The 13,411-nt window shown below is 37.6% G+C and overlaps 1 protein-coding gene across 1 annotated transcript in view; it reads right to left on the bottom strand.

Moving 5' to 3' along the window:
• LOC139114499 (multiple epidermal growth factor-like domains protein 9) overlaps positions 1–12,496 on the bottom strand; it is a 32,057-nt gene extending 19,561 nt beyond the window's left edge. Inside the window, exon 1 of the mRNA XM_070676280.1 lies at positions 12,275–12,496. Coding sequence (XP_070532381.1) covers positions 12,275–12,377 — 103 coding nt within the window. The 5' untranslated portion in view covers positions 12,378–12,496. The remainder of the gene's footprint in view (positions 1–12,274) is intronic.
• Between the last annotated feature and the right edge of the window lie 915 nt (positions 12,497–13,411).

Below are 13,411 nucleotides of genomic sequence, written 5' to 3'. Positions count from 1 at the left end.
ATTTTTGAGTTTTGATTTTGAAAAGGAATGGTTTTAATGTTTCATTGAGTAAGGTTTCCGCAAAAGTTTATGTCTTTAAATCTTGATGCGCAAACTTGAAACTACTTTAACCCTTATCCAGCCAAGTCCTTATTTCACCATCAGGTCAAGTTGGTTAAAACTAGTCAAGCACAATATGTCCCATTTTGTGCATTTTACATGGAACAAAAAATTGAATCGTTGAAGGCCCCTGAAAACACAGATACTGTAAACATGATTTTTATGGACTAAACATGTTGGAACAGACCAAGCCAAATGGGTAGCAAAATATAGAAATAACGGGCGACGCGCTGACCATTAACGTTTATTTATCGGCAAGGGCGAGAGGAAAGCCAAAAATTAACGGGCAAGGCTTGCCGAGCCCGTTAATTTGGCTTTCCTCGAGCTCGCGCCCATAAATAAACATGAATGGTTAGAGCAGAATCTGTTATTTCCAGTATATTATCAACGAACCGAAGAAAACCGTCAAAGTTTGCGAAAATTTCCAGAGCGAACAACAACTGGGTCCCAGAACTGAGCAATACACGACAAAATGTCACGCACGCTGTAAAAAATTGGCAATCCGGAGATATTTTCAGAAAAAAGTATCTCAACTTGGCCCAGAAGTGCTCCATTTTATTTTGTGATTGATTATGATTTACATTTGACCTGTAAAGTTACGATACTTTGAATTGTTAATCTTATTATTCATATTCACGGGCATGTAAACAGACCATTACTGTGTATTTGTGGTCAGTCACATAGTTCAGCTCGACCAATCAAAATGCGACAGCCAGGGCATGGTAATATAATGTATGGTTTTGGCTCAATACCACTTTTCTCCCAAGTTGGCTGATGGGGAAGTGATACTCTCTGGCAGGGAAAGGGTTAATGGGTAAACTGCCTGTTAACCCTTTGAGCGCCAAAGTCTATTTTGTCGCCTTTATAAAATAAACCCCAGCCAATTTTTCCTCATTTTTGCCAAAATTTTGAGGAAAAACTGGCCAATAAAATGTGATGTCCATTTGGTCCAAAAGTATCAAAAAAATTACAAAAAAAATTCGTAAAAATTGGTAAAATGTTTCACTAAAATTTTGGCGAGAAAAAAATTACAGCTCTCAAAGGGATAAGAAGGAATGCAACTTTTCTAAAAGCTGATAGCATTACATTTTCACCATGGTGATAATACTTTGTCACTTACAAGTATAACGGGGCATCATTGTAAGTTCAAATTCAGAGTCTCTCTGCTTTGATATCACTGCATGTACAACTGATGGAAAGAAGGTGACAAAGTATCACACAAGTATCGATAAATTCCAGGATCATACAAGTATTACCATTTTGCAAAAACACCATAGACAACTCCCACCATACCAAGTAGCTTTCTGAGCATGACATTACATGAACTTCTGAGAAACTTATGACCTCTGACCTCCTCTCATGAAATTGACAGGATTTCAAATCTTGAAATCTATTTATCAGACAGAAATAAAACATGTCCTGCATTAGACATCTGGTGAGGGAAGAATTCATTAGATCTAGAGAGATTATTTTTTGCGTTCTGGAACCACACTTTAAGGAGGGTAGCAGGTGTGAGATGCTGCGTCGGCAGAAATGCAATGCATTAATCCACACAAATGTACCTTTGTAAGGGAACTGTGAGTGCACATCTTTCAGTGTGGCTGACCTGTTTTCCTGGTAAGTAAGACCCATCACCCTGTGCTCCAGTTTATGACCTTATTATTACCTTGAAACTGTGTTTGTTTACATCAATGAAAACATATAATGAAGTCTTGGCAGAAATAAGGATATAGGAGTTCTGATAGTTATGTAGACTTCAGTAATAAACTGTAATGTCATGGTTTTGGAAGGGCATTGAAGATGAAAAATAATCTAGGAGACTTGAAATCTATCTCTGAAATGCACGTGAATGAAATCAAATTAGTAAAACCATACATGTATACAGTACACTGTACTAATAGACTCACAAATGTACATCCTGCAAATGTGTGCATCAATAACATAATCACGAGTATTAGCACAAATATTATGTATTACAGACGTACACTGTAAGATTTTGATGAATTTCTGATATTCAAGATATGTGTTTACTTCAAGGTGACCAACGATGCATTCGGCCTGGTGCAGTAGTCAGAAAAATATTTACATCTTCCTCTATGAAACTTAAATTGATACACCAATAACAAGGTTTTGCAACTTTGCTCCCGCAGTATGTGAAGCATGCACAAATGCATAGCTGTGTCTCACTTTACATTGAAACACAGCAAGGACGGAAAAACATGACCTGAGGGTTTCTTGTACTGTGACATGTTTTGTGTACTTACAGGAAGCTAGAAGCTACCATTCTATTGCTATAACTGCTAGTGATCTGATGATTAACCCTTTGAGTGCTATAATTTTTTTCCCACCGAAATTTGAGTGCTACACTTTGCCAATTTTTATGAATTTTTCTGTAATTTTTTTATAATTTTGGACCAAATAGACATAAAATTTCATTGGCTACAGTTTATTATCAAAATTTTGGCAAAAATCTGAAAAAAGTTGACTGGTATAAATTTTGTAAAGTTGACAAAAATTTGCTTTGGCACCCAAAGGGTTAATACTGTTTTCACATTCAGTGTCCTTTATTTAGTGCCCCGAACATGCATGAAGGAACAAAGATGAGAGCTATGAATAAGTCATGTCTCGTAATACCGTCATACTGTAATTTCACAGGCTCTCAACCGCAGACTTAACGTATCAAGTCTTGACATTTCAAAAACTCTATTGCAATTATATTTTTGATATGCTCTTGGCCTGGTTAATGTCATCTAAAACAGTGACATTATGATTCTACTGCAAACATATTACATTTACATCACTTTACATGTACATCATACAATAAAATGATCACCATACATGTATGTGTTGATGTATACTGCGAAGTGCCTTATTCAGCTCTCTGATTGACCTAGGAGTAGATCTTGTGAAAGGAAAGTCAGTGGAAATTGTGTGGATAGCACAGATTGTTTTGTAACATGTGAAGACCTGCCTTGGTAAAATATAGCTCATTATACTATAGTAGAATGAACAAGTAGAACAACTACAGTAAATCATAAATGATTTGCTACTTCCTGAAAATATCTATATAACCTTGACAAGTCAGAAAAATACACACTGTACATGTATTCTCAATTCTCAACACTTATATATCATGGTTTATTCCCTGGCAATTATCAGTGCCCTGTTCTGACTCTGTTAGTCTATGTCATGACTTACATGAGTATGTACATGTACACAAACATCCCAGCAGTCTATATATATATGTACTTCTTTCATATTTTGCTGAAAACTCTAATGCAATTGCAACATAGCTCCTAAACATCGAATATGAAAACAACTGCAATGTGTGATTGGCTTCCCAACAAAAAAATATTTCAATACTTGAAAACATGCCAAATGTTAATAACTTTTACTGTATAGGCCAAACAAATTAGAATAACAACATCACAAAGACTCCATACACAAAATTGGCTAAAGAATTTCATCACCATATGATGAAATCAGACTAAAGTCATCCATATTGAGGAAGTTGGCCAGGTAAATTTACACATGCAAACCAAACTCTACTTATTGTCATTTTAAAAAAGATTCCTAAAAGAGGTAATCCCTACATATACGGTACATGTACAGTGTAGAAAGCTGAAAATCTCAAAGCCATAACTTTTGAAAACTGTTGGATCTTCGGTCTCACAAAAAAGATGTTTGACCAGAAAAAGAGGATATTGGCCAAAACAAATTACATGTGCAAATTTTGTCATCATTTGAACACACCATGATGACTTGCTGTTATCACTTAGACATGAAATCCAAAGTAGGTATCTATTGTACAGTATATGCTGGTATAAGCAGTGAATTAGCAGTACTTTGTAATGTGACATACATTATTTATAACATATTTCTATAAAATTGGTTGTCAAAATATTACTTCACTATAAAATAATGGCAATACTTAGCATGAAAAGTTTAAATGCCATAAATTGCTATGGCTGTTTAGCTCTTGAGTCTCATGAATCATGTTTGGCATTAATACTTTCAAAAGTTTGCTCTAGGACAGATTTCAACACATGAAATAGCTGTTGTATACTACCGTGGTATTGTCATGGAGACAAGGATGGTCCATCCAAACCTTTCAGTATTCAGATTATGACAAAAGCTATAAAACATATGTTGCACTCCTAGTGTAATGTTAATTATAATATATGCACAAAATGTGCAAGTACTGGTACGTAAATTATCATAATAAATTGTGTACACTTTTGAAAGACTCAAAAAACTGTCATGATAATACTCCTATGTGGACCTGCAATGAATCTTCATAAAGGCTAAACACATGGCCTCACCTGCCCTATCGCAGGAAGTCATAGATAGCTGTATACTCAATGGCAGGTGACAGAGGTTGAATGTGTACAGGGTACACTTTTGAAATTTCCTTCAGTGTTTTTGTCATTTGTAGAAACCTCATATTGTTGATCTAGGGCTTCTGTTCTATAGATCAAGCAATGAGCTTTGTACAAAGTCAGAAACACAATAATGTTGCATGTATGTATACATGTACACTGTTAACCCTTTTCCTGCCGAGCGCCTTGTCCGTTATTCTCCCAAGTCAGTAGAAAACCGCCCCATAATATGTGCCTGCAAAAGATTGGCTCTCCTGCATGTTATCCTGCCAGGCATTTTGGCAGAAATCGCCCATTTTCAGGGTAGTTTTAGCCGTACTTATACGTGTTAGACTTCGATAATTTCTACATGCCCGTAGACAGGGGAAGGAGCTCAAGGGTTGCTGCAGAAAAAAATTGAGGTCACCGGCTTTGTTTGCCCCTGGGAGTGCGTCATTTTATTGCCGTTTCATGTTTATTTTTTCGGAAATAAACTCCTTCAGTATTACGTACGTCCGCTAGGCACAAACATCACCTCACTCGTCTGTTAGTCAGAGACCCTGAGGGTCGTGCTAGGGGTGCAGCAGCACCGTCAAACCTGTCCTGTTTCCCCAGGGTAGGGTCAATTGAATACGTACCTCCAACGACTTGGCAGTGTAGCACAAAAACTATGTTTTTGCCGTTGTATTAACGACATGGCTGAGCCATTGAAGCACAGCTTTACGTAGTTTTGCCAGCTCAGTTGGGAGTTGGCTTACGAGTGTTACCGTTCATTACTGACTTAATCGAGTGGTCCTCAGTCAGGTACGGGTTTGTACCGACATGGCTTGGGCTGCAGCTAACCAGTGATAACCAGTCACTACCCCCAAGTCTTCAGTTCACTTTTGCGATGCACGGGTGCAACGCAATATGCTTCCATTGTTCTAGCCATCGACGTGTCCACATGCTGGCAGCCATATTGTACTGCTAGCTGGTTTGCATAACAAAAGCAGTCCCTGCTAAATGCAGGCGGTATCCCCGTACATGTAGCATATTGACCTCATGTCACCTTTTGAATTCTCTGTACGCAACAGCGTACGTAGTTACCAATGCGTCGGCAAGAGGATACGTTTGCCTGCAAACCAGAGCCAATACTTCGGACGATGGAATAAATAAAAATCCAAAGCTACGTCCATTGAATGGCATGGCCAAGGCGGTGAAGGACGTTGCCTGGCTTGAACTTGCAGAGCTGAAGGCCAGCTTAGTACGTCGGACACCAGTTTGTAATGGTATTTCCGAGTCGTTCATATCCGTTCCATCGGAGGAACAAGTCGAGCCGTCCCGTCAAAAATACGTTCTCATTTTCAGTCACGCACAACTGAATAAGTGACTTTCGTCTCGCACCATCGGCATATCTGCCAAGTCGTTTGCAAGAGGTAGCCTTCTAGATTAGCATTGCCGAGTTGGTCAAGTTCGGCAGCAATCTCTATAGTGCCAGGCAGCCAAGTACGTCCAACTCCGCCAGAAAACGTCACCATGCTATCCTGCCAAGTCCGCTAAAAAGCGGTAAAAAAACCCAGCCCCCTCGGTGTGGGGGACTGGCGGACAGGTTTCTGCACCTTTCCCTGTCTATCGACTCCCTGCGAACCCATTTCGAGGGGAAAATGGCGTTCCTTGTCAGAAAACCTCTCCTTGGATGACCCTAAACGCACAGGGGATAGCAAAACGTTAGTGCCGTCGACTTGGCAGGAAAGGGGGTACCAAAAAGGGCCCGATTTCCACCGGGTTGGGAGAATAACGGTCACCAGTGCTTAGATTCTGGCTACACTGAATTTCAAGCGGATTTTCACTGACTTGGCAGGAAAAGGGTTAAACGTGTTTTTGTATCTAGTCTTTCATTACTGTTTTGGTAAGAATTAAACGTACAGTGGCTTACAATTTGGCCTGGAATGTAGGTTTCCATTCATTAATTGTAACGGCCAATGAGATTATGCACACTGTCAAACATCTATATCACAAACTCACTTCATTCAGTACACTTGATACCTTGAACCTACTGCAGTGTACCTTGGAAGCAGTTACTGTACCTGTGATATTTGCTGCAGAATCATTTGTAATATGTGACAACCCATATCAATATCCCTGTTTTGTAATATTAGCCTAGACCTCACCATCCTTTTACTCCTGAGGAGTAAAAGTTTACAATAATTAGACTGAGAGTGAAATAAGTTTGAAAGAATGTCAAATTTTCAGTGAACTAACAGATCAACTGCTATCTTTCAATAGTTTACCTTGATTTGTTACAACATCCCTCATGAATAATCAGAGCATGGACCTGTTTTTGGAATATCAAAATTGTTGCTATCAACTGTTTAACTTTGAATTTCTCATATTTCTGCAGATATGAAGTGTTTTTTCCATGTTTCTTTCACAATTAGGAATGTCGCCCGTACTTGAAAATTTAGTGGAATTTGGTTCTGATTGATGGGGAAGGGCTATAGTAAATTATGAAAATTTAAATTATTCAAATTTAAAAATGTTCACTAATTGTTCAAGGTTACAGCATTCCTCAGATATCAAATAAAAGGCACTCCTGTTTTTTCTATTTTTTCTATCAAGTGAATGTTGAGTAAATTGGAAGCCCACACAAATCATTCACATTCATGGATGCAAACTCTTGATAGTCTTTCAGCTGTCTCACATCCTTCTGTAGATACATGTAGGAAGTTACTGTGGCTACAGATAGTGGATTACATCAACTGTATGATGTTACATCACAGACAGTAATCATAAAGTGGAATGCTTCTATAAATAGCCTCAGTAAATCATAATTTCAAACCTCATTGTAGAAGGGCAACATGTCACCAACTTTTGATTATAATTTTATATTAATTAAGGGGGATGTTGAGTAGATACATTGTAAGGGGGCTTCGTGTAATCGCGCATCCTGGAAAAAACACTGAATATCATGGATGCAATGAACATGCTACGATTCAACATAGCAATATATATGTGTGTAATGGGAGAAGACACAGAATGTACTGAATGTACAGAATGTACTCAGGACTACAAGTGTTAATAAACAAAAATATCAAAATTGATAGAAAAAGTAGTCCCTAAACCCTGTCATCCAAATCAACTTTGGAGAACAGACAAGGTTGTACTTGGTGATGAAAAGGTTGAATATTTTCTTTTATTCAAAGCTGGAGACACCTACACATTTCCTGTGAACAGATCAACAGATAAAACATGGTACTGTATGTCAAAAAAGACCCTTACTTGGAAATGTTCCAGTCCAGACTTACAAAGTACAACAATCACTTTGTACATCAATGTTATGTGGGTTGAAATAATTGTCACAGATTTTTAAAATTTTCCTTAAAAGGTTTCTCTAAGTTGTATGACTAAAACATAGTGACAAGTCTGGTTTCCCATAGCAGGAAATGCATCAAAAAAACCGTGAAACAGTATTTGCAGGCAGACCAGAAAAAAACATGATGCGTCACATTTCTGTTTATACGATGTGACATGCTGTATGTGAAGGCCGTTCATGCTGGTGCAATCCAGGTCACTGGAACAAAGCATTGTGCAGGTATGCCGCAATGCACAAAAGACAAGTTTTGTATCTGGGACAGGTAGCAATCTCAGTTCTGGAATTCTGCCAATGCAAAGATTCTTCAAGTGAGAGTATGTACATACTGTACATGTAATACCACACCTTTGAGTCAAAGTTTGTTCACACAGAAAAAATTCAAATGTGATCTTTACAGTTGCATCGGATGCACTCAGATGACGTCACACACGTCACATGTTACATGGTTCTTGAAATAGTCATCAACAACAAGTGCTTGTGAGTAATATTTACAGTTGTGTAAGGTATTCGCATTTAGCCACCCTGTGATCCACTCACAAAAATATATCTTTCTGATGAGTAAGGAGGGTGATTTTTTCCCTTTAGCTTTCATTTGTGGAAAGATGAAACAGTTCTGTTGATTGATCTTTGCAAATTTGTTGAGTCATTTGTAGATATTTTGTTGCACTTTCCCGCTGTTTACTCATCATGCTTCTTTGCTTTAGAAGACAAACTGTATGTACATGTACAGTACTGTACATGTAAGTTCTGATAATACATTTACGGACTGCTTGCAAATTGAGCACATACCATTTACAATCGATTTCTGATGAAACTTTGATATCGAGCATCCAAAATCACTGTCAATTTTTTAGGCCCAAAATTTGTAATGGCTAGACTATAGATCAGTGCTCTAACATGGGACACTCTACAAATGTTATCAGTATTGAAATACACCTATGCAGAATTGATAGATGTATATGTTAATGGGTTTCATTATTATGCCTCATGCTTAAAATTTGCTAATCGTGATATTAAACAGTGGCGGATTAATTATGTCAAAATGCTAAATTTAGACATCAATAGGGAATTAATTCTGCATTGCAAATGAATAGAACGGACAAATTAAAAACTGATTAAGTTTCCATATGCTTGAATACAAAGGTTGATGAAAAACCTGATAGCTCCTTTCAGTAATCACTAATGAAAAGTACTGCAACATAATATAGACATTTTATAGTAGCTGAATACAATGAGTATAATTTTGCAGTGTATTTCAGAAATCATAAAAGTTATCAAATATTGGCCGTTTTCTGAATTTCGAGATTCAATACAAGCATACACATGTATATATACACTATATAACCATGTCAAATCTAAAAAAATGTGGGAAAGAATTTAATAATGGCTATACCCTTTGCTGCTTTCATACATTAATCAGCATCATTTTGTAATCAGCCGGCAGACATGAGGTCATTCTGTAATTAAACTGTATGCGCAGATTGTGCACTCTATATGCAAATGGTAGTTTCCAATAATTATATCAGACCTGGTCTGCTTACAGCTGTACACGTACAGAGGTGTGTGCTTTGATCCAGTTTGATGTGCTACCGACTGGAACATTCTCTTGGGACACATATTGTTTGTTTCTTTATGGTCCGGCAACTCAAGGAAATTTCATAAAATTCAAAGAATTCAGAAAACTTCCGTAAAAGAAACATAGCTGTACATGTCAGTCTTTAGCATATACATGTACAGTACTCTGTAGAACTTACATTTAGGCCAAGGGTAACCTACCAGCCATGGGGAATGACTAGTAAACCAGTGTCTTGTACATGCCAGACTTACTCACTCAAGCTATTTCCTTGACATGACTTTTCACCCACACTGTCAGTGTGATGAAATCTGATTGCAGAGAAGCAACAGGTGCCTCCTACGATGATTTGGAAAGTAATGATTCAATAGGCATTTCCTGATGACATTTTCATATGTGTATGGTTAAATAGGATACCTTTAAAATTCACAGAAATACAATACTGTCGCTGATCTAGTGACGCTCTTGATGGGATCTGCCATAGGGGATTTAAATTCAGTCCACGCAAAAATATAGTTAGTCTTACTAGGTGGTCGTATTTTGTTTTTCTTTGCGGACACTGCACTCAGGTATGGCCTTCACTCTCAAAGCTATGCTGTATGGGCAATTTGACACAACTTCTTTTAACCTTCCTGCACCTTATACTACCACATCCCTCCGGTATTAGGCAAACATTACAGCAAATTTAACCTACTGAAATAGATGCAGGATAGACTAAATCAAAGGAGACAATGGTAATTAAAGCCCACTTCACAGTGTTCTCGCACATTAACTCAAAATGATGACAACAATGAGACAACAAACTTTCAAGAACAATGGAATAAATAACAACACACAACCAGGTTCCATAGACAAACCATAGAAATAAATACCACTTGGGAGAAAGCGGATTAATTTGCCATGAATATAGTAACATGCATTGTAGCTCATGAGTCTGCTGTAATCAGAATAGAAAGTCGCTGTTTGTTAAACATAAAATTAAATTTTACTGAGAATTATGAAAACATACTTTATTGTTATTTTTAAGTTTTGTCTCAGATATTTGTCATCAGTAATATTTGTTTGGCCAGATACTGTGTGCTGATATTGAGTATTCAGAATTTTATGGACAAACTTAATATGTTTCATCAGATATTGTAGATTTCATAAGGACTTTGGGAATGCAATTTTTTGTTTGTAAATAGCATTGATTTTAAATGTGGTAAGAAAGACAGTACGGTAGTTAGAAGTACGATATTGTCCACCTTGGTTGCAACTGACAAATGAATTTTAGCTTGATAATCTCCACTGTACTATTTTCTAACTAAGGTTAGTTCTCTTCCGATACATATGCATGCACATCATGGACATGAAAAAAGCACATTTGTATTTTGTGGAGGTGAAGATTGCATACAACCTTTCTGTTTTGTATTCCATGGCAGTCATGTGGAACAGTGGTTTCTCTAACAGAAGCCAATCAATTAGCTGAATAATCAATGTACAAGATGGCACAGATTTATGTTTTTCAAAGACAAAGACTCATTGAATATGCATGTTGCATATTTAAATATCTTAGCAATGAACTTTTGCAAGCTGAGCTACCACTACCAGTAACTGCTGTTCCAAGTGAATGCAACACTTGTTTGTGAAGGACAGTATTGAACATGACCTTTCCTGCCAGAATATAATTTAACAAAACGGGTGGCTGATGACCTTACAGTACATGTACATAATCTCATATTTACAAAACTTAAAATGACCAGCCAATTATTACATATTTTGGAACAGCAGCAGCAGCTTTGCAGTACCATTAGTAATCAGAAAATTTGAGATCTAGCTTGGCCCCATTGAAATTTTATGTTTTCCCGTTCTCCCGTTCTCTTGTAATCATAAATTTGAGTGTGCATCATTTAAGTGCATGTGCATTATTTAAGTGTATGTCGTAGTTCCAATTTTTCCAATTTTGAAAGTACTAATGCTTTTTGTTACAATAAATTAGAAATAATGATATTGTAAATCTTTCTGAATATTGAAGGTGTTAAAACTTCTGTAGTAAATTGCTAGTTGCATTCGATTAGCTCTTACATGTATAAAGTACACTCTGGAAGGTCAGCTTGTGGACATTGAAAAACACATTATGCTACAATTGGATTTCTATTATGGAATCAAAATGCTCAAACAAGATGGTGTAGGCTGACTTGAAAGTCACTTTCAAGTTTCAGTCCAATATCCCCGTGCGTTTGTGTTCAGAGGTGCCTCTAATATTTGTAGCGAAATGGGCTGCAGAAACAAAATCTGTCAAATTCTGAAATACCTACGGTAAGTTTGGCAATACAGAGATGCTCATTGCAAGTAACACGGACTTTACACTATTTTGCCAGCGTATCTCCTCCCATGTCATGTGATAGGGTCTGCTGACATGCTGTGCGATGACTCAGTCAATGTTGATCTGTCGGGGTGACCCGTCAGACATCCACTCACTTCACCAACTTACCAACTCGATATCAAGCCACTTTTTCGTATACTCGGTCAATTACTGAATTAATCATAACATGTTTTGAATACTGGGGTCATGACTACATGTAGGAGTCAGCCTTGGTTTTCAAACAACGGCTGTTTTCCCCCTATGTCAATTAAACTTGTTAATAGTGTGTTAAACGGCGGGTCCGGGATTGAATTACAATCAAATTCACAGAAATACGCGTCACTGAAGACCTACTGCCATGAACCACGGTCCCTTTACCGTGCAAGGACAAAAGACCGAATACCCATACATTTTAGAGAATTTTTCACACTCCAGTAAATAAAAGGTTCGCTTTTAAATTACTAGCATACTTAACTTTTTCTATGCGGAAGGGGAACTGCAGTGAACATTCAAAGAAGTGTATATGAGAGATATTATACTGTACTCACCAAGGGAACACACGACCAACGTTTGGGTTAAAACAACTAAAACTGGAAGCCAAATAAGGAGAGATAACGTCCTTTGACGATGTATATCCATTGACCGTAACATATGGGAGGTTTTCAACTAAAATCTATGACAATATGTCGAAAATACGAGACACACGCCGATAGTCGACTTCCTTTCCCCGTCGCTTTCGCTGACTCGCTGTTTTCCTGTGACGTCAAGTCACCTGTTCGAGTATTGCTTCCGGGGTTAAGGTTCAGCGCGGAGTTTGTGAGTCGAAAACGCTAGGTGGCTACCGTCTAGTGCCTCTCGGGGGACTCTGTGGTTTAATATCTTCACTTTCCAATTTCTCCGCAACGTTTCATGGTTCTTTCTTTCCAAAGTTACTGCCTATTTTTGTGACCAGGGTTTGACACTATTTTCACGTTGAACAAGGAGATTTGAGAAAATGTGTAGTTTTGATCCCTCTTCTTTAGGGACTGTTCAGAATTTACTTCCAGGGGAGTCCGAAGGATTTTCCATTTTCCTGGTAATTTTTTCCATGGTCCACCTAGTAAATTGTGGAGAAAAGCTATGGTCTCCCTCATATTTCCTGTTTTTTTTCATTGTCCCCAAATATATACATGCATGCTTACACACTGAAGACACATTCAGTCTGACAAGTTTTCACACTTTGCAGGAACAATACAGGTCAAATTCAGAATGACAAGTGTCAAATTTGCAATAAAGTCTTGTGCTTTGCTTAAAATCATATGGGTGAATGAATGTAAATTATCTCAAAAAATAAATTGGAAACACCCATTTTCTGGCAATTTTTTCATCCTCATCCTTCCAGCTACAACAAATGTGATCGCGAGAAAAATGACTATATTCTTTGTATTCGGTAGTCCGACACTTGTTGTAAGGTTTGGCCTTTTTTCAATGTTTTTTTTTTTATCAACAATTGTTTCTTAGTCTATCCCTCCATAGAACACCCAATGCTGTATTTAGCAACATACTAGTACATACATACGTAAATGACCATTGTTATTGTTGACAAATGAATTCTAGTCTGGACTTGATTAGAGATCTCTTCTACAATAACAACGCTGACTGTCCACTGTAGGCCTATGGTCGGTGTTGACATGCTAAATACTGGA

The sequence above is a fragment of the Ptychodera flava genome, chromosome 16 (genome assembly GCF_041260155.1).
Source record: "Ptychodera flava strain L36383 chromosome 16, AS_Pfla_20210202, whole genome shotgun sequence".
NCBI lineage: Eukaryota > Metazoa > Hemichordata > Enteropneusta > Ptychoderidae > Ptychodera > Ptychodera flava.
This window is presented reverse-complemented; position numbering and strand designations above follow the sequence as displayed.